At 35.8% G+C, this 21,336-nt stretch overlaps 3 protein-coding genes across 3 annotated transcripts; all 3 read left to right on the top strand.

Moving 5' to 3' along the window:
• Positions 1–7,508: 7,508 nt before the first annotated feature.
• On the top strand, positions 7,509–8,507 carry LOC131597202 (uncharacterized). The gene is made up of 3 exons (XM_058869911.1): positions 7,509–7,875; positions 7,946–8,078; positions 8,348–8,507. The coding sequence occupies exons 1-3, from the start codon at positions 7,509–7,511 to the stop codon at positions 8,505–8,507; spliced, it is 660 nt and encodes a 219-aa protein (XP_058725894.1).
• Positions 8,508–8,609: 102 nt separating this feature from the next.
• On the top strand, positions 8,610–9,260 carry LOC131597201 (uncharacterized). The gene has a single exon (XM_058869910.1). The coding sequence runs from the start codon at positions 8,610–8,612 to the stop codon at positions 9,258–9,260; it is 651 nt and encodes a 216-aa protein (XP_058725893.1).
• A 9,787-nt stretch (positions 9,261–19,047) lies between these two features.
• Positions 19,048–19,683, top strand: LOC131597200 (uncharacterized). Its single transcript, XM_058869909.1, has one exon. It carries the CDS (start codon positions 19,048–19,050, stop codon positions 19,681–19,683), a length of 636 nt encoding a protein of 211 aa, XP_058725892.1.
• Positions 19,684–21,336: the final 1,653 nt, after the last annotated feature.

Raw genomic sequence — 21,336 nt, 5'->3', positions numbered from 1 at the left:
GAACCAGATACCATTCAATCATGATTCAACTGGGTGGAAAGCATTCCGCTGGGGAGTCAGGATTTGGAAACCTGCAGATCTCATTGAGATGCGCTTCGCGGGGGAGATGAGGATCTTGGAACAGAAGAAAACCTCCTATGGGTGCCCTCTGCTGGGGAATGAGGATTTGACGTTCAGCAAGATCCGCTGATGCATCGACATAATGCGCTCAAAAGGATGTACCTGCGAGATAAATAGATGAAAATGCTCTAGGATATAGCATGACGTCTTTGCCTGCCTTCCTAATCACACAAAACTTTGAAGGAAATTCAAAGATTTATATTTCTAATCATGTATTGTAAAAGCAATACAGTTTTCATATGCAAAGTTTAACACAAACTCAGGACGTTTTATGCAAACAAAACAGTAAAAGAAAATAGATATACTTTTAACAGAAAAGAAGATATGTATTGAATTGAAAAAAATGCCTGCAAAAAGACGGATACAATTAGGAGGCAACTCCTAGTAAGAGGTAACTGCACAATAATGAATACATGAGAAATGGCAATGTGAAACAGATATCCATTGGTCCTGATCTCGCTATAGCCCTTATATCCTTGACGTTCTCATCCCCTTGCCTTGGAAGACCGTACTTATTAGGACTAATCACTGCCCGACTTGATGACCGATTGATGTAACACAACGGAACTTGGGGACTCAACTGGGATTTGTGAGTGCTTTACGGATTTAATTTGTCAATGATGCAAACTCAAGAACATGGAATCTTGCTTATCCCTCGGTCGGGAGCCCTAAACACAACGACTGGGGTTTGTGATTGCCTTAAGGATTTGAGTTGTCGGCGATGCAAACTCAAGAACACAGAGTCTTTCTTATCCTCCGGTCGGGAGCCCCAAGCATTTCAAAAATGTATGAAAGGTGATTGCCGATGCGGCATGCGAGATGTAGTCGATCGCTTTTGTCCCTTTTTTACTATTTAAAATAGTAGAACATTCAAAAATAAAAAGTTGCTTTTATTTATAATAGATTTATTTTATACTTGATCAATATATTAGAACGTTATACTTTTATTCATCAAAATAAATTATAGATCGATGTATTTATAATTATGTAATGTGTAACACCCCGTACATATATGTCTAGAATAATATACAGTGATGCTAAAAATTGACACAAGAAACATGCATGAGCGGAAATGACAAGGAAAATAAAATCGTATACAAATAAAATCCTGTTCAAAATGTATACAATACACTTGTCCATAACACTGCACAGCGGAAAGACATCGTCTGATAAGGTTATCCTGCCATCTAATCATCCACCGTCTTCAAAAAGGATCATCTAGCAATTCTTCTACTTCTAACATGTTCTTGAAAAATATTAGGAGGATTGGGGTGACATTACTAAATCTCAGTGAGTCTCCCTATCTTATGAGTTCACTCGGTTCTACAAGGTACATGCAATCAAACGGATCCGCCGTGGATCCGGGGTTTTCCTCACGGCCAAGTACAAACACACAAAAAAGAATACAATCTACATTTGCAGTCCTATGACAAACCAACGAGATAGCAACAAGCACATAGTCAAACACAACAAATATGCAAACCCGTACTCAAGTACAAGAAATCCAGAAGTAAGTTCTACCTTTCTACTTGGGCTACACAACATCACACCCTCGATGAGTTACCTCTTGTGCCTACGCGTCAAAAGACTTGCACATACACACCGCTAGATGAAACAGATCATTCCTATATGAAATTCCATCTACGACGATTTTTCCTATTTTGACCTTGCCTAAGTGGCGTCACAACCCCATCGATCATCTGTATGCAGATGTGTAACCGCTAGTGCAAATACGCCATAATGACTATACAAGCCCACCGGGTGAAAGCCTAGTGATTATCTACTTGACATCACTAGAGGTGAGTTTTCCTAACATGATATTGCCTACGCAGGCACACAACTTCCGAATGTTCAACCGGAACAACGGAAAGCATAACATGATCATAGTACAGTATTTAACATAATGCATCCATCAATAATCTACATATTGAGAAATAACACATCCATGATCATATAAAATACCACATGTTCAAATACAAGTTAAACAAGTCACAGATGACTGAGGAGGCATTCCATTCCCTATACGGAACGGAACTGCCCTCGGGGGAATTAGTAACATAAAATTTCACCCGACAAGGCTCACTAAGCGGGGTTCCAATATTATTAAATGCAAAATTATGGTTTGAGGACCAATTTTATTAGATAGTACATTTAACTAGCTTTCCAACGATATAAAGTACGCATCAATCAGACTTACGGAGCAAAAGTTATGAATTTCTGAAGTTTTGAAAAAAAAACTGGCCAAACAGTTATGTAATCGGGTGCATGTATCATGTAACGGGTTGCATGACCCAAAAATTGCATTTTCACCCTTTTCACACGTGTAACCGGTTACATCAACCATGTAACCGGTTACATCGCTGACATACCCAAAAATTATGAATTTTAAAGGTACTAACTCCAATCCAACTTTGTTCCAAAAGTTCCCAACATTCCAATATCATCCAAAACATGAATAGCATAGATTAACAGGATTAGCATAGATTAACAGTATGCAATAGCAATTATCACCAAAAATCCCTAAAACCCCATTTCATACAATTTTCCCTAAATCTCCAAAGTCTCTAACTATGAGACTCACCTTGATGATGATTGAGAAGTTGCACAATAGATGTGATGATGATGCTATCTGGAGCAGAATCGAGATGATGATGAAAACCAAAGCTTGGGAAATGGCTTGGTGTATGCAAGGATGATGAAGGCTTAAAGCTTGTGAGACTTTCTTCTTCCTTTCTGTCTTCCACGTTATCCTCTTTCTCTCTACTCCAAAATCTGATTTTGTATGCTAAATCCAAAAGAAATAACAACCAAACATGACTTAAGCCTTCACTTAAGAGATGAAAAGTCCATAATACCCTTCTCACTCATTTCTCTTTTATTCTCAACATGTAAATAAAAGACTTAGTATAATATTCCTCAAATAAGCACTATTAAATAAATTGGTAATAGTTATTGGCAAATGGTAATACCGGGTATTACATAATGAACAAAATTACACTAATTATAAAGCATAAATTAAAGACTATATTTATAGATTATTCAAAAATAAATAATGAATAGAATTAAATCAATTTTGAAGTATAAAATAAATATATTATAAATAATTTGTAATGTTCATTTGATTAAAAACACATTATTGATTAATTTACATCTGTATATTCATTTGATTAAAAATATTAAAGAATGTGAGATTATTATCTATATTTTAGTATTTCTTTATTTATTTATGTGAAATTTCGAAAAAAATTATATTTACAAATGGTACAATTGTGACCATTTAAAATAAATTTAACTAAAGTGATAATATTATAATAGTTATGGCGTCTATTAGATATTGGCAAACTAAAAATTTGAATATTATTATTTATTTATACTAAATTTTATTATTATAAAATAATAAATTATTGGCTAAATACCCTTTTTCGTCCCTTATTTTTGGTTCGGGGTCCAATTTGATCTTATAACTTTGAAAAAGACAATCAAAAACACATTGTAAAAACTTTCTCTCTCTAGAAGGGGGTAGGGTTTTCTTCGTTTTCTCTGTGCATTCCGATGGCCGTGAGTGGAAGCCGGCAGGGCGGTGAATGGCAGGTTGCCAGGAGGTGGAATTTCAGGGGTCATGTTCCTCGGTGGGACATTTTCCCTTAGGGAGGCGGTGTTTCCGGAGGCAAGGACGCAAAAATTACTTCCATCTACTTCTCTCGTTTTCCAGATGAATATTCTGCTAAACAATTTTTTGAGCGTTTCGCGTGTATTGGGAAGGTTTTGGAGGTGGTTATCTCACCTCAGAAGAACCGGTTCGGGAGAAAGTTTGGCTTCGCTAGGTTTGAGGAGGTAGAAGATGGAAGGTTGTTAGCGATTCGGTGTGACAATGTGATGATTCTGGGGAAAAAAATTTATGCCAACTTTTTCCCCCCAGGTTTGAAAGTTATAGATCATGTTTCGAAGGAAAGCCTAGATCGAGCGCGCCTCTAGGGGAAGGGAGTGTGTTTCAGGGGGCGTTGAAGGTGGGAACGACGGGAGAAGAGTTGAAGATGGGGAAGAGCAATTTTTTGAACAGGTCTTTTGCTTATGCGGTAACCGATGGGAACATAGTCAGGAAGAATGAGGTTCTTAAACCTGTTCTTAGTTATACAACCAGTGCTGAAGATAGGAGCAGGATGGAAAGAGCTTATATGGGTTTCGTGTTGATCCCTGGATCGACATATAACATTCAATCTCATTTTGATATGGAAGGTTATTTTCAAGTGAAGGTGACACCGATGGGGAGAAACTTATGTCTTTTAGAAGAAGTGGAGGAAGGTGTGATCGACGATTTAATAGGGGGTGAAACTTGGTGGAAGCAGTGGTTCTCAGAGATTAGGAGGTGGAATGAATTTGATTGCGATGAAGGGAGAGTTATCTGGGTTAGTGTTTATGGGGTCCCATTACACGCTTGGAATTCAAATTTTTTTGTAGCTTTAGCAAATTCGATGGGTAGCTTTATTTGCTTGGACGAGTCGACGGCGAATAGGTCCAACTTCGACACCGCGAGGTTTATGGCAAGGGTGCAGTTTGATCATGTGCTGACTAATAAGTTCCTGGTTCAGATTGATGGGAAAGAATTCTCTATCGTCTTGAAGGAGGATGCGATTGGCTCAATCCGCAATTCATCAGGTACTCCTAATTTTCTCTCTTCTGAGTTTGACTCTATTGAATTTGAAGATGCCTGGTCTTAAAACTGCCTATTCGATGTTGATGTGGCTGATTCTGTAAATGAAGCCTCGGTGATCGCACCTCTGCTTGATCCAGTTGTTAGGAATCAGGTAGACTAGATGGATTCTGTTTGTGTTGTGGGTGAGGATGCTGAGAGGGATGGAAATCGTGTTACCCAAGTGTGTTGTTTGAAACATGGTTTCTGCGATGCGGTACATAATTCTAGTTTGTCTGTGGTTCCTGAGTCCGTAAATGTCTCTGGCTCTGAATTTGGTCCTTCTGTCCTCAAACGTTTTTCTTTCGATGCAGCTATGAAGGACTTACAAGCTTTAAGAGGGACTGAAAGGTGGTCGATGTTGTTTCTGGTAAGGAACAACAAGTTAGTGTTCCTGGAAGTTTGTGTGTCGCGAATGAAGGTTTTAATGTTGTTCCTTGGGAGCTGACAGCGGGCAGTGGGGGGGTTGTCTAAAGAAGGTTCGTTTTAGGAAAATTCAGGAGATGGGCAGTGATAAGGGTTTGGAGGCAAATCAGTGAAAGGGGTCGGAGAGTTAGGGGCAGTGGCTGCGATAATAAACACAAGAAGTTGGAGGGGAAAGTTGTGATGGAGGTGAATTCTTTTGCCTCTAAATCTGATCCTATTCAATCGTTTAGTGGCGAAGATTCGGTTTTTTATGGAAACCAAATAGAAGATTCGAACATTCAAAGGTGCAACTCTAGACAATGGAATTTTATAGACGGAGATGTTGGTAGGAAATTATTGTCGGCAATAGTTTCTTTGGGAGTGGTGGATGCGGAGGGTAGGGACAATTTGAGGAGTAGGATTGAAAATCTCGAGAAAGTAGGGAATGTCATTAGGGAAGGTAGGAAGGAGCATTCTTCAAGTTTAAAATGATTATTGGTTCTATGAACATTAGGGGAAGAGGTAGTTCTTTAAAGAGAAGGAGGGTGAATTCAATCATTAAGAGAGGGAAAGCGGATTTTTTTTGTTCCAAGAAACGAAGATTAAAGATTTTAAGGATTTTTTTGCTAAGACCTTTTGGTGCGACCAAGACATTGGTTATTCTTTTTCTAATTCTTTGGGAGCATCGGGGGGCATTTTAATCCTTTGGACGGAAGGAAATGTGGAGGTGGTTAGTAGCTTTAGAGGGGATGGTTATCTAGGCGTCAAGGTGAAATGGGAAAACCATTGGTATTATGTTATAAACGTTTATTCTTCTTGTAATTTGGACAAAAAGAAGAGGTTGTGGGAAGTTTTGGGGAGGTCGAAGGAGAAATACAAAGACAGGGAGTGGATTATTGGAGGGGATTTTAATGCCATAAAAAATATAAGAGAAAGGAAGGGGTCAGCGGCTTTGGCAAATCAAAGTGAGATGAATCTTTTTGCGGATTTTATTCACAATACTTCTTTAGTGGATATACTGTGTAAGGGTAAGAAGTATACTTGGTATAGTGGTGACGGAAAGACTATGAGCAGAATAGGTCGTTTTCTTGTTTCGGATGTGGTTGTGGATAGGTGGGGTGTTGTGGGACAATGTGTGGGTGAGAGAGATATTTCGGATCATTGCCCAATTTGGTTGGTGGTACATAAAGTAAACTGGGGCCCTAAACCGTTTAGATTTAATAACGAATGGTTCTCTTCGGATTCCTTTCTTCCTTTTCTAGAGAAGGAATGGAGTTGTTTTGTTGTGGAGGGAAGAGGGGATTTTGTGTTGAAGGAGAAGTTGAAACTCCTTAAAACCAAACTAAAATGGTGGAACGAAGAGGTTTTTGGGAGATACGATATGGACATAAAGAAGGAGGTGAGAAACATAAACTTATGCGACGGGATTTTGGAGATGGGAGAGGAGGAATTGTATAAGGAAACGATTGATAAGAGGAGGGATGCTTCTATTAGTTTTTGGAGCGATCTTCAAATTAAAGAGAATATGCTCATCCAAAAGTCTAGATTGAAATGATTGAAGGAGGGTGATTCAAATAGTGGTTTCTTCCATAAGGTGATCAAGGAAAGAAGGAGGATTAATCATATCGGTCCAATTCTTTCTCCCGAAGGAATGGTCGATTCGGTTGATGATGTTAAGGGGGAAGTGTTTAGGCACTTTAATGCAAAATTTAAAGAGGAAGAGGAGGTTAGACCAATTTTGGACGGAATTGATTTCAAAAAGGTGAGTGACTCCGACTTGGCGGTTCTTGAAAGTCCTTTCTTAGAAGAAGAGATTAAAGAAGCTTAATGGAGTTGTGGTGGTTCGAAGAGCTCGGGGCCGGATGGGTATTCTCTTCTCTTTTTCAAAAAGTTTTGGTTTTTTCTTAAAAAGGATCTTGTGGGTTTTTTCAAAAGTTTCTATGATGGTGGTTCTCTTATTAAGGCGGTAACTTCATCTTTCATTACTTTGATTCCCAAATCTAACAATCCTATTTCTTTAGACGGTTATAGACCTATTTGTTTGGTTGGGAGCATGTATAAGGTGTTGGCTAAGTTATTGGCGGGTAGAATCAAGAGGATCCTTGGGAAGATTATTTCACCGTGTCAAAGTGGTTTTGTGCCGAGCCGCCAAATGTTGGATGGTGTCGTTGTGGCAAATGAGGTGGTGGATTATGCAAGGAAAGAAGGGACGGATTGTTTGATCTTTAAAGTTGATTTTGAAAAGGCCTACGAGAAGGTAAATTGAAATTTTTTGAGGTATATGTTTAGAAGGATGGGTTTCGGTGAGAAATGGAGAGGTTGGATGGAAAAGTTAGTGTTCAAAAGTCATATGTCTGTTCTTGTGAATGGTAGCCCGACAAAGGATTTTGAGGTTGGAAAGGGTTTGAGGCAAGGAGATCCTTTGTCGCCTTTTCTATTTGTGGTAGTGGTGGAAGGACTAACGGGGTTAATTAGGAAATCCATAGAAGTGGGTGAATTTGAAAGCTTTTCTATCCATCGGAAGTGTGAGGTGGATATTCTTCAATTCACGAATGATACACTTTTGGTGGGGAAAGGTACTTGGAAATATGTGTGGGCGATTAGAGCGGCTCTAAAGTCTTTTGAGTTGGTGTCGGGTTTGGGAATTAACTACCACAAAAGTAAGTTAATTGGGAGCCGTTTCTTTTGTTCTTTCTTGCAAGATTTAAGAGAGTAATTTTTATTTCTTAGGGATTCCGGTAGGTTTCAATCCGAGGAACTTTGAGACTTGGAGGCCGCTCATTTCCAAGTTGAAAAATCGGTTGGCGGGGTGGAAAAATAGGTTCCTTAATATTGGCGGTAGAATAACTCTAGTTGGAGGGAGGTAACTCAACCATGTGATAAGGGAGGCATTGGAATCAAAAATGTGGTGGATTTTAATTTGGCCCTTTTAAGTAAGTGGAGGTGGAAGATTCTTAAAGGGGAGGATTCTTTATGCCATAATATCCTAAAGGCGCGGTACAGTGATTTAGGGGTGAAGATTATGTGTGGAGCTAATTCCTTGAGAGTTAAGGGCGGGGAGTCCGTTTGGTGGAAAGACATCTTGAAGTTGGGGGCGAATTCTTTTATTGACCCGTTTGTTTCTTTTTGCAGGTTCATCGTTCATAATGGGTTTAATACTCCTTTTTGGGAAGCGAGGTGGTTATGTGGTTTGGTTTTGAAGGAAGAATTCACGAGCCTTTTCGATGTATCTTGCTTGAAAGGTGTATCGGTAGCATGTATGGGAGGATGGGTGGAGGATAAGTGGACTTGAGGGGGGGGGGGGGTGGGCGGTATTCCGGAAAATTAGTTGCACCACCCTTTGGTAGCGGCCGAATGGGAGTCTCTTTGTATTTTATTGGAGGTTTTTGGAGCGATGGGTGTTCATAAAGATGAGGTGGTTTGGGATCATAAAGGGGAAAATTATTTTTTGGTTGCTTCTTGTTACGAGCCTTATGCTTGTCATCGTACGCTTTTGGGTCCTTTTGGTAGATTTTTTGAGGCTAGATCTTTGGTTTGGAAGGCGGATGTTCCTTTTAAGATTAAGGCTTTTGGTTGGAGGCTCCTTGCTAATAGACTTCCAACAAAGGATCTCTTGGTGTTAAGAGGTATTTCTATTCCTTCCGAAAATTTAAATTGCTCTTTTTGTCATATTGTTCCGGAAAATCGGGATCATTATTTTTTTGCTTGCCCTTGTGTAAAGCGTATTTGGAGGGATATAGCCTTTTGGATAGGAAAAGATGGAATAGGGGAGGAAGAGAGCTTGTCAAATTTTATGGATTGGCACTCTTTTTGTAAATCTAAAAAAGTAGGTGTAAAGAAATTAGATGTCATTTGGTTGGCCACGACTTGGTCCATATGGTTGAGTCGAAATGGGGCTTGTTTTCGGTTGGAGGATTGGATTTTAGATGATTTGGTTTGGAGCATCAAATGCTTGGTTTGGAGGTGGTCCTTTTGCGGAGAAATTACCCACGCCAATTATACTTATTATGATTTTGTTAAGGAACCTTTGAGGTTCTTGTCATAACTTTAATTGGGTTGTGATTTCTTTACTTTTTCTCTTTTGTGTCGGCTTTGTGCCGCTCTTTTGTAAACAGGTTTGGAGAATCCTTAGTTCTCCGTTCAATGCAATCTTGTTTACTAAAAAAAACTTTGAAAAAGACCATTTTGATCCCTCATCTTTTCAACACGTATCACGTTAATCATTCCGTCCAAATTTCACTAACATCGTCAATTAGTCGCTGACGTGTAACTTTTAATTTTTGTGACGGCTTTAGAGACCGAAAAATCCGTCACTAAATTTATTTTTCTGAATTTTCATTAATGTTCTTCATCTTCATCCCTAAAACTAGAATAATTGAAAACCAACTTCATGCGATAAACAAAATTCTGCAAGTTTGGTTAAATATGTATGATCTTCTTATATTATTAGCCAATATGTCTCACTGAAGGTGCAATATATATTGCTCAAAGTTGTTAGATATTGTTCAAAGTTTAATTTGTTATTGAAGTACGAAGACATTAGCCAGTAGCACGAATAATTTGTAGAAAATTTGACTCTACAACAATGGGATTATTACAACATATATTAGTTAATGAAACAAGACATCTTCCTTTACTAAGGTTCCTATTAAAAATCTTCCCCAGATCCATCAAATAATTAATTTTCTCCAGATCCCAAATCAAATGAAAAATCACAAGAACTTCTAGATCTGGAATCGATACTCATCTAAAATTTAAATAGTTATAGATTCATGAAATAAGCTTTTGAGAGAAAACTCACTTTCTCTACCCATTATATGGGTTTTCCAATAAAAACACAAAAAATCCAGATCTTGATTCGTAGACTCATTTAATGATGATTTGTTGAGGTTTTGACTGTTGAGATTTTGAGATTGGAGAAAGTAGTAATAGCGATGTTGGGGTTTTGAGATGGGAATCTGGTGTTCAGTTTGACAAATTGAAATTTCAGGGTTTTTAAATTTTAGCAGATTCTTGTGTATTGTTTTGATGGAGCTGGTTCTAGTTTTTTTTTGTATGTGTGTTGTTTAGCTTGTTCGATGTGTATAGGCATGCCTATGAGCATCTTTGAGCATTGCGATTTTTTTGGCTTTTTCATATATAATAAAGTGAAGTATGTGAGCATCAAAACCCAGAAATTTGGGAAAGGTGTTCGTTTGCTATGTCATGGATTAGAATCCGAAGAAGACTTTAGGAAAGAATACCAAGTAAATCAACCAACCAAAATGTTTCTGCAATGTCATTGTGTTGTTTGATCAAGTTTTACTAACACTTTTAATTTGACCAAAAGTAGGAAAGAAGATAAAGAACTTAATTAAAACCCAGAAAAAAATTAGTGACGATTTTTCCATCGTTAATCAGTCACAAAATTCTCCTGAGCCACAAGGCAGTGGATGTCAGTGTCACCTGGGCTTATAATTTGACTTTGACTAACAGAATGAACGGAAAGGACTAACGTGAATCGTTTTGAAAAGTTGAAGGATCAAAACGAATTTTTTTAAAGTTAAGGGACCAAACAGGACCTCGAGAACAAGATAATGGACGAAAAAGCGTATTGAGCCTAAATTATTTATGATAAGGTTCTGGAATGTTTAAATATTAAGTATAATGGAAAAAATTCAATAGTATGCTCTTTATATGGAATAATGATATCTGAAGTTAATTAAATCATAAGGTTAATATTGTTAGCTCTCGTTTCTCACAATACTTATCAGTTCTCATCGGATATGCTATATATATATATATATATATATATATATATATATATATATATATATATATATATATATATATATATATATATATATATATATATATATATATATATATATATATATGGGGACATATCAAATGAGAACTTTCGTTATTATGAGAACTGAGAACTTTTAATAATAACCATACGATTTAAAATCAATGCCTCAGATTTCATTTAAATTTTAAGAGACAGTAATTAATAGATAGATTCTGGTTTAAATACATATCACATTAATGCAAATCTGATCATTGATTTTAAATCATACGGTTATTATTAAAAGTTCTCAGTTCTCATAATAGCTAAAGTTCTCATTTGATACGTCCCCTATATATATATATATATATATATATATATATATATATATATATATATATATATATATATATATATATATATATATATATATATATATATAAGAGTTTATATTTTGATGATATAGTATTTCAATTTCAAAAAAATTGAATAAAACCAGATGAGCTTATATTAATTAGGATAGATTTCAATTTCTATAAGAACAATATTAATTATAGACTTCAATTTCAATAATAGCAATAGTAATGATGATAGTATTTAATCTAAATAATAAAATAGTTCAAAATTTTCCAGTTATAAAATCATCAAATATTTACGATTTTTATTCCATTACGAGTTACGCTACAATTGATTGTGATTCAATTTCAATATAAATTTTAGGGTAAAATAAGTTTTTGGTCCCTATAAATATTGCAGTTTCATTTTTAGTCCCTTCCTACCTTTAGGCAACGGTTTTAGCTGGTTTTGGCAACGGTTTTCTTGTAAAAACCGTTGCCTAAAGGCAGGGAGGGACTAAAAATGAAAACTGGAATATTTATAGGGACCAAAAACTTATTTAACCCTAAATTTTAGTGTTGATGAAATATCCAAGAATGAACTTTATGAGCCACAACACATGCAGGTCATTTTGTGTCCACCCCAACAATTTTATGTTATCTATTTATTTGTGTGATTATTATCATTTGACTGTTAGTTTGTCCACTGATTATTTAGATGACGTATACGTACTGTAGACGTTGCACAAAGCATAAGGTGAGCATGAGGGATATTATTCACGTAGGACATGTTGACCGATATATGATATTCACCTTAAGATTTTGTTCGCATATGTCAATTTGATATTTGAATTGATTTGAATATTTGAATAAGTGTTTGACAAATTTAGTGTAATGATATTTGAGTTCAAGTGACATGTCCATTTTTTGGTTTATATTGATAACATGTAATGATATTTTAATATAGTTGATATTATTGTTATAGTTGCATTCACATTTAATTAAATTGGAATTAAATGGTTATAATTATAGTATAATAAAGTTCTGTTTTATGAAACTCTGAATTTGTCAAGCTGATGATTTAAGACAGCCATAAGACAGCGATGTATAATTTTATAAGATTTTACATTTTAATATTTTAATTATTAATAATATTTCTGTTGTTTATGTTATGTTAAACCTAAAATTTTTTCTAACTTCTATTGCATAGGAAATTAACAATCTCAATTTATCAACAAAATTTATTTATTTATCTTTTAATTTCGAAATAAATTACATGCGGATATATATATATATATATATATATATATATATATATATATATATATATATATATATATATATATATATATGTGTGTGTGTGTGTGGATTTTGGTTCCTGAGAATCTAACTGCAAATTTATTTGCAAATTTGCTATTAACCACCAAAATTTTAGCTGGGAACAAGAATCAGTAGAAAACTGTTTTCCTACAAATTTTTAGCTCAACTCTGCAGGTAAATCTGTAGTAAAATGGAGTATTTTTAGTAGTGAATGAGTCTAAATAATCCAATAATTTTTTGACAATTTAAAAAAAATAGTATAATTCTTCTCTTTTATAATATGATTTTAATTTTGAAAAAAGTTTAAAAAAATGCAACCAATAATTTTCTTTTCAATTGGGGTTAAATTTCAAACCAACTCTTTTTTTTTTTACTCACTTTTTAAATGAACCAGTAAAATAAACCAATCGGTGCCCATCCCCTCGGTTGAATTATGTGGGGTTCATTTGCCATTTTAAGGTAAACACTGTCTGCATCAACCATTTTAAAGTGTTGGCTTTTTCCATTTCTATTATGTGTTGACAGTGATAACACAAAATACGTTTCTTATTGGTACATTATTTGTCACTTTCATAACTCCTGAGTTCCACCCACCACACTTATGTTGGATGATAAAGATGTTAGGTTGTATGCTAAGTACTTATGTCACAAAACTATGGGATACTACATGTTAAAATCACGTGGTTTGGCCGTTTGGGGACCTATTAGAATAGACATGCCATGTGAAGAGTAGACTACCACCAAACTCTCACATTTTGCACCTATTAGAATTGGACAACAAATATTTTCAACCAATTACAAACAGACAACATTTCTACCATTTTAATCTTACTTTCTTTCTTACTCTTTTTATCTCTTCCATTCATTTCGAAATTTATTCCCACTTTATTCAATTTTGATGAGTATATCTAACTTTGAGAAAATTATATGTTGTTTGGACTTTGTTAGAATTTTGATTAAAACAACACTAATTATGTCTAAGGAAACTTCTTTCATATTAACTTTAACTAATGTATGATGCTTTAGAAAACTATGAATATTTAATCAAATTTATTTAAAAATATTAGAGTTGTAATAGTGAGTTTGGATACATATTGAACATTTAATTTAGTTTGAATTTTATTTTATTTTGATCGACAAACACTTATATGAATACAACTCTAACAAATGGATTTACAAACAACCAATCACATTTTTTTATTAATTATAAAATTAAAATAAAATTGTCTCCTCCATTAAATCAACCTTAATAACAATTAAAAACGAAATTAAATTGAAAATAAATTTTAATTCTTTCACTTTTTATTAGTTGTTCTAAAAATATAAATTTATATTCGTATCTATCCAAGTATTTCTACTTTTGACCTCTGTTTTTACTATCTAAAACCATATATATATATATATATATATATATATATATATATATATATATATATATATATATATATATATATATATATATATATATATATATATATATATATATATATATATATATATATATATACTTCTCATTAATTTTCTCTGGCAAGATACATTCCCTCGTCCCATTCATTTTTATTATTGATATACAATGAATATAATGTGCTCTTGTTCTTTTATAAAGAAGCTGGTCCCTCTGTTGCATTCTCTCAGGCGGCAAGAGCATTGAAATTAGAAGGGACGTACCTTCAAATAAAGAAAGCATCATAGAGATCCTTTTCATATTTTTTTTTGTGGTTGACATTTGCGCAACAATTCAAATAAAAATAATACTATAGTTTAATAGTTATAAAAGTAGTATTATTTATGAAATGATTCATCATGCCACATGTAACAATTAATGTAAAAACTTAGTATATCTGTATGAAAAGGAGTAGCATAGAATTCGGTGGTATATGGCTCGGTTGGGGGCTATTGAATGATAATTGCGTGGCTATTGTTTACAGCATTTCGTCATCAAGCTCCAAAACAACCACTCACCGTCACAAGTAGCCGCAGAAAAACGCCAGAAGAACCCAGAGTTTACATGAAGAAAACCTAGAGAATGGGAGACTTTTTCTCTCTAAGCTTTTATTCTAAAAAAAATTAGTTTAATGAATACAACAATAAATATATTATGAAAATTAAAGTAGTGATTCTGTGCAGAGAATTTTTATAAGGGGAGTCAGTGAAATAAAAATACTTTTTGAACATGAGTTTGATAATACTACAATATATAAATTTAAAAATATTTAAAATATATTTTATTAGAAATTATTAGGAGAATAATTAGGAGATGTAGTTTTTTTCCAATTTAGAAAAATATTAAGAGTTATTTTAAATTATTAGGAGCACAATAACATACATGTTATATATCTTCTATAAAATACATATTAAATATATTTATTTTATATAATCTAATATTTAATTAGGTAGAAAATGAAATTGAGGTGTACAAACTCAATTGCTATACGTTGGAAAACATATTTGAATTAATAGTGATTATGTTTCAATCAAATTTATATATTTTTTGAGTTGCAATTCATTATAAAAAAGTTATTTTATTTTTTTTCCAATTTACTAAAAGATTTTTGAATAATTATGGAAAATGAAAGTCAGGCATGCAGAAAATAAAATTTTACAATTTGTGAAATATTTTTGATAAACAATAACTAGATCAAAGCAATGAAAGCATATAAAAAAGAATCTACACAACAATTTTTCAAACTGAAAACTACTATTTGGGATGAATTTAAAAGTAGGGAGAATTACTAACGAGACAGATTTAAAAACATTTCTTTTGGTCAAGATAAATAAAAGTATATAGTAATATATCTTTTTATTTTTAAATAATAAATTAAAATGCGTGATTAAATAAAAGATACCAGTGTTCGATCTTCAAATTTGTTGAATATCCTGTGTTTGTTTCTTTGGTAAGCAATGGTATATATATATAACATAAAGCACCAAGGGTGCTCAAACCAACAATATGGTCATTACAAAGACCAGTAAAAAAACATGGCCAAAAAATTCACAACAGACCTTAACAACAGCAAAACCAGAAAATAGGTAGAGCTAAAAACCATTACAATTGCATACAATGTATAGAAAAGTTAAACCACTCATAGAAGGAACATTCTATTCTCTTTGTATTTCCAATAGCCATCCACCACCAAGAATACATCTTTACATTGTGTACATATCTCTTCCACATCTTCTACTCCATTATTGAAAGTCATGGAAGGAATTTTTTTTATTATTTCGCTTAGCACGATCCTTTCAAACCCACAAGAAAGTGTTGAGTATGTAATACCTGCTGACAACAGGATTTACTTTACATCTTTTATTTAATCTTGCTTTCTTCTTTCTGAATGTCACATTTGTCCAATGAGTATGCACTACCTCTTCAATCCATCTAAAGTAAGCATGCCTCCAATCCTTCTTCAACAACAAAAGACCAATAAAAACCCAAAAGCCACTACAAAATCCTAGTGCTATCACAAAGTAAAACAACCATTTCTCAACATTGTCTTCTTTTCCATCCCCATCTCCACTTTCATCACTATCATCAACATCACAATGATTGGGCAATGGTGCACCACAAAGGAATAGGTCCACTCAAATGGTTGTTTGATAAATCTATATTTGCAACTAGTTTCAAATTTCTTGTATTAATTCATAGATAAAAGTCATGGAAGGAATTTTTTTTATTATTTCACTTAGCATGATCCTTTCAAACCCACAAGAAACGGTTGAGTATGTAATATCTTAAATTATTATAAATGGGGAGAGATCATTTGAGTTTACAAACCTACTCTCTCTGCTTGTAAACATGATGAAGTTCTTTACTCGCCATCACACTATCTTTTGCAGAAAAGATAACCGGTCTGCCTGATCAACCACAGGTTGAATTTAACCAGTATTATGGTTATCTTACTATAGATTAAAGGCTAGGGAAATAATTTTTTTATTATTTTGTAGAGGCCGAAGATCAACCCGCCTCACAAACCAGTCGTTCTTTGGTCTTTAGCTAATATGTATATGTCTTGCAACGGTCAAAGGGAGTTAGTCATTCTGTTGCGTTCTCTCAACCAGCAAGACTAGATCATTGAAGCTGTTTAAAGACTTCTTTGGAAGGAAAATCTCTTCAAACAAACAAAGCATCATGGAAAACTTAATTTAACCATTGTAAATTCGTGATTATTATTTTCTTGTTTACAGCATTTCGTCATCAAAACTGTTATGTGATGGAGTATTTTACTAAAATATTATCCACAAATCTAACCATCTTTGCAAAATTTAATACATTCATTTTATTGGTTACATTCATTTTATTGGTTTCATACTACTGTCTGTCGTCCACCGTACCAAGGGTGTATTAGAACTGAATGTAGGGTCTTACTGATTGATTTTAACTGGTTTCTCTGAGTTTTTACTATGAAGTACAATATAGGACAGGAAGGAAATGGTGTTTCGAATGAATGGAGGAAGGTTCAGTACAAGAGGAAACTGTCAGAGAAGAAGGGAAGCTATGAAAGACAAGGAAGAAGGGAAGGAGGAGTAGAGGGTGCAAAGATATCCACGTTCTTTGTGACGGAGTTCGATGACAAATGGGAGGCTAGGGATCTGTTTCATGAGTTCAAGGAGCTTGGGGAAGTTGATGAAGTTTTCATACCCAACAAAAAAACAAGGTGGGGAAAGAAGTATGGCTTTGTTAGGTTCCTAAATGTCAGAGATGAGAGAAGCTTGGAGATGAAGCTGGATAATTTATTTCTTGATGGGAGGAAATTATATGCCAATATTCCAAAGTACGGGAGAATGGCACAGGGGTCAATGAAGAGTAAGTTCTCTTCCGTCGAAGCTAGTAAGTTGAAAAGGTCAGTGCTAGGCCAGGCGAAGAAGGGCATTCCAGGTGCTAACTTGGGTGTGAGGAGGAGCGTATCTTTTGCTGAGGCTTTACGAGGCGATACCCCTTTCAAGATTTTACGAGGAGAAACATCCTCTAAGGTTCTGGATTACTCACCGGACCCTGATCTCTTAAAAAGCCTGGAGAAGTTGTAAGTAGGGGAGGTGGTTAATCCTGGATCAACATACAGTATGCAAGAAAAACTGTATGCTGAAGGTCACTTCACGATAACTTCAACACCTCTAGGGGTAAACTTATGCTTACTCAAGGACTCCGGAGAAGGATTACTAAAAGGAATGGTGGAGGGGAATAATGAATGGTTAAAATTATGGTTCAAGGAGGTAAGAGTCTGGAGACCTTCAGAAGTCGATAAGGAGAGGTTGGCTTGGGTGAAGGTGTTTGGAGTCCCCAGTCAAGCATGGAAAAAGGACTTTTTCGAACTCATCTCTAAGCAAGTGGGTGCGTTGGTCTGGGAGGATGAAGGTTTGAAGCTTAGTCCCTGCATGGATGTGGCAAGAATTCTAATAAGGACAAAAAATTTTTCAATGATCAATGAAGAGTTAAGGATCGTTATTAACAACGACACCTTCAATATCTTGATGCTTGAAGATCCAAATGGTGTAGAGTCAAGAATCCAAAATTTGGTGCAACCAGAAAGATTCAGGGTCTCTAATGATACTTCATCGGAGGATTCTGTGAACGAATCTGGGAAAGAGGATGAGGGCAGCGAGTATGAATATGTCCCGGAGACGGCGTTAGAGGAAAGGGGTGGCGGAGGATCGGAATTGGGAAGATCTTTGCCTTTGTTGGAAGATGGGAAAGATCCGGCGATGGAGGACGAAGACCCTGTGTGTAAACCGTTTAACTTTTCACCTAGGGGTTTGAGAAAAAAGGTGTGTCAGACTGATACGGCGATTGATATTCTCAAGGAAGTAGGGCCTAAAGAGAAAGGGGTAGAGTCAGCGGGAGAAGAAGTCAATCCTAGGATTGTCACGTGTCCTTCTAGATTTGTCTCAAGTGGGGGAACCAGATGTAAAGAAGCAGTGGGCCTAGACTCTTTGGGTGTGAAACAATCTTCTTTGGGCCTTTTTGATGAAGCCTGTCTTAACTCAAAATTTAACAAGCCCAAACAAAGAAAGAAGAGGGAAGTGAGAGAACTCGGCAAGAAGGTGGAGGAAGCTATTTTTCAACAATCATACTTCGCGTGTCTTAAACCTAATTATGTCCCAAACCCCTCTTCTTGTTTCCCAAAAAAGGCTTCAGTAGTCGAGGATGAGGATGAAGATGATAAGGAAGAAGATGTTGATTTCTCTGATGGAACGGTATTATGCTGCGAATCCATGACGGATTCTGATATTGCCCAATGCAATGCTCGCTTTCTCGAAAATAAGGATTCCAGAGTAGCATGGAATTTGAAGGAATCTATGTTGAAGTTGGGAATTGTGGGAGATGAGTCAGATACTACTTTGCTGAGGAGTATTGAAGACATGGAGAGAAGGGACAAGGAAGAATCAGTAAAGAAGGCGGCTACCAATGAAGTCCGATGATCATTGTCACCATCAATATTAGAGGAGGGGGAAATCTGATTAAAAGAAAGGGCATTGGCTACCTGAATCAATCAAACAGAACTGATGTTTGCTTTTTGCAGGAAACAAAGCTAACTACTTTTTCTCAAAAGTTTGCAGAAGATTTTTGGGGAGCAAAAGATGTGGATTGGACGCATAAGCACTCTGAAGGAGCTTCGGGAGGCTCTGTGATTTTGTGGCGTAAAAACTCTCTGAACTTAATTCAAAGCTTCAAAGGGGTGGGTTTTCTTGGCTTGAAGGTGAAGTGTAAATCCTCAGGGGTGAGTATAAATCTTGTCAACATTTATGCTCCCTGCACCTCTTTGGGGAGAAGAAAGATGTGGTTGCAATTGTCAGATCTGAAAAGGAATGCTGTTGGGGAGGAATGGTGTATAGGCGGGGATTACAATTCAGTTCTTTTCAAAGAGGAGAGGTTAGGCAAACATGGTGGTCATCAGGGCAAAGATAGTGAAGCCTTTCATCGTTTTGTCGAGAAGATGGAGTTAATTGATCTTCCAAGTGTGGGCGGTAGATTCACCTGGTTCAGTGGTGCTGGCAATGCCATGAGTAGGTTAGATCGGTTCTTGTTATCAGACTCCTTAATTTCCTTATAGAAAATGGAAAATCAGTTGGTTGGTAAGAGGATAAACTCTGATCACTGCCCTGTGTGGTTGAAGTCTGCGAATGGTGATTGGGGCCCTAAACCCTTTCGTTTCAACAACGGATGGTTTAAGCATGAAGAATTCAGGTCTTTTGTCACAGAAGAATGGAATTCAATCTCTGTATCCGGGAGAGGTGATTTTGTTTTGTATGAGAAACTGAAGAAATTAAAACACGCTCTCAGGAAGTGGAACAAGGAGACTTTTGGCTGGATAGACCTGAGTATCGAAGGGAAGATAAACGAACAACATGAATTGGATATCTTTCTTTTAAACAATTTTGGAACAGATGATGCAGATTCTGTTGAGTGTAGGAGGAAGGTAGCTGAAGACCTGTGGAAGAATATGGAATTAAAAGAAAGCATGCTGCGGGTTAAGTCGGGTCAGAAGTGGTTAAAGGAAGGGGACTCCAACACAAAGTTCTTCCATAGCACTTTCAAGGAGCGGATCCGCAGGAATTCGTTCAGCTTGCTCGACACAAATGTGGGGAGGATTCAAGGACCGATGGAGGTAAAAAGCTTCATCTGGAATCATTTTAAAAATTTCTTTAGAGAAACCAAAGCAGTTAGACCGATTCCAGCAGGGGTTGACTTTAGTAGGCTAAAGGATGAAGATGTTTTGAGGATGGAGAGACCCTTTGAAGAAGCAGAAGTTAAGGCAGCAGTATGGATGTGTGATGGTAATAAAACTCCTGGGCCAGATGGATACACAATGGATTTCTTCAAGAATCAATGGGAGATGCTGAAAGAGGACATGATGCAGTTTTTGAACGACTTTCATACCAAGATGATCTTAACTAAGGCCTGCACTTCATCTTTCATTACTCTAATCCCGAAGGTGAAAGATCCTCAAAGTCTATCGGAGTATCGCCCGATTTGCTTAGTCGGTTGTATGCAGAAAATTCTCTCTAAAATTCTGGCAGAAAGACTTAAGGAGGTTATAGGAGATTTGATCTCGATAAAGCAAAGTGCTTTCATCAAGAACAGAAACATTCTCGACGGGGTTCTTATGGTCAACGAGGTCCTTGATTTGGCTAAAAGAGAGAAAAGAAAATGTCTAGTGCTGAAGGCAGATTATGAGAAGGCCTATGACTGTGTCAACTAGGACTTTTTAAGATTCATTATGTTAAAGATGGGGTTTGGTTCCAAATGGCAGAGATGGATGGAAGCGACGGTCTTCACAAGCACGATGGCGGTTATAGTAAATGGAAGCTGCACTGATGATTTTAAGGTTGAACGTGGGCTTCGCCAAGGGGATCCCATATCGCCTTTGCTTTTTGTTATGGTTATGGAATGTTTGACTAGACTCATGGAGAAAGCTAAGGAGGAAGGGTTGTACGAGGGTTTCAGGATAGGAATTCAAAGTGGTGTGGATATCCTTCATTTTGCGGACGATACGATTTTCTTTGGAAACGGTGATGATCAAAATATGTGGACTATGAAGGCAATTTTAAGGGGATTTGAGGCTATGTCGGGCCTTAGAGTCAACTTCAGTAAAAGCAACATCTATGGAGTAAACATTTGTTCAAGAAACTTATTAATGTCGTCGGCTTTTCTGAACTGTCGCATAGGTGCTTTGCCTTTCAAGTTCCTCGGGATCAAGGTAGGA

Source organism: Vicia villosa, linkage group LG4 (genome assembly GCF_029867415.1).
Source record: "Vicia villosa cultivar HV-30 ecotype Madison, WI linkage group LG4, Vvil1.0, whole genome shotgun sequence".
NCBI lineage: Eukaryota > Viridiplantae > Streptophyta > Magnoliopsida > Fabales > Fabaceae > Vicia > Vicia villosa.
The sequence above is the reverse complement of the archived record's forward strand: the minus strand, read 5'-3'. Positions and strand labels throughout refer to the sequence as shown.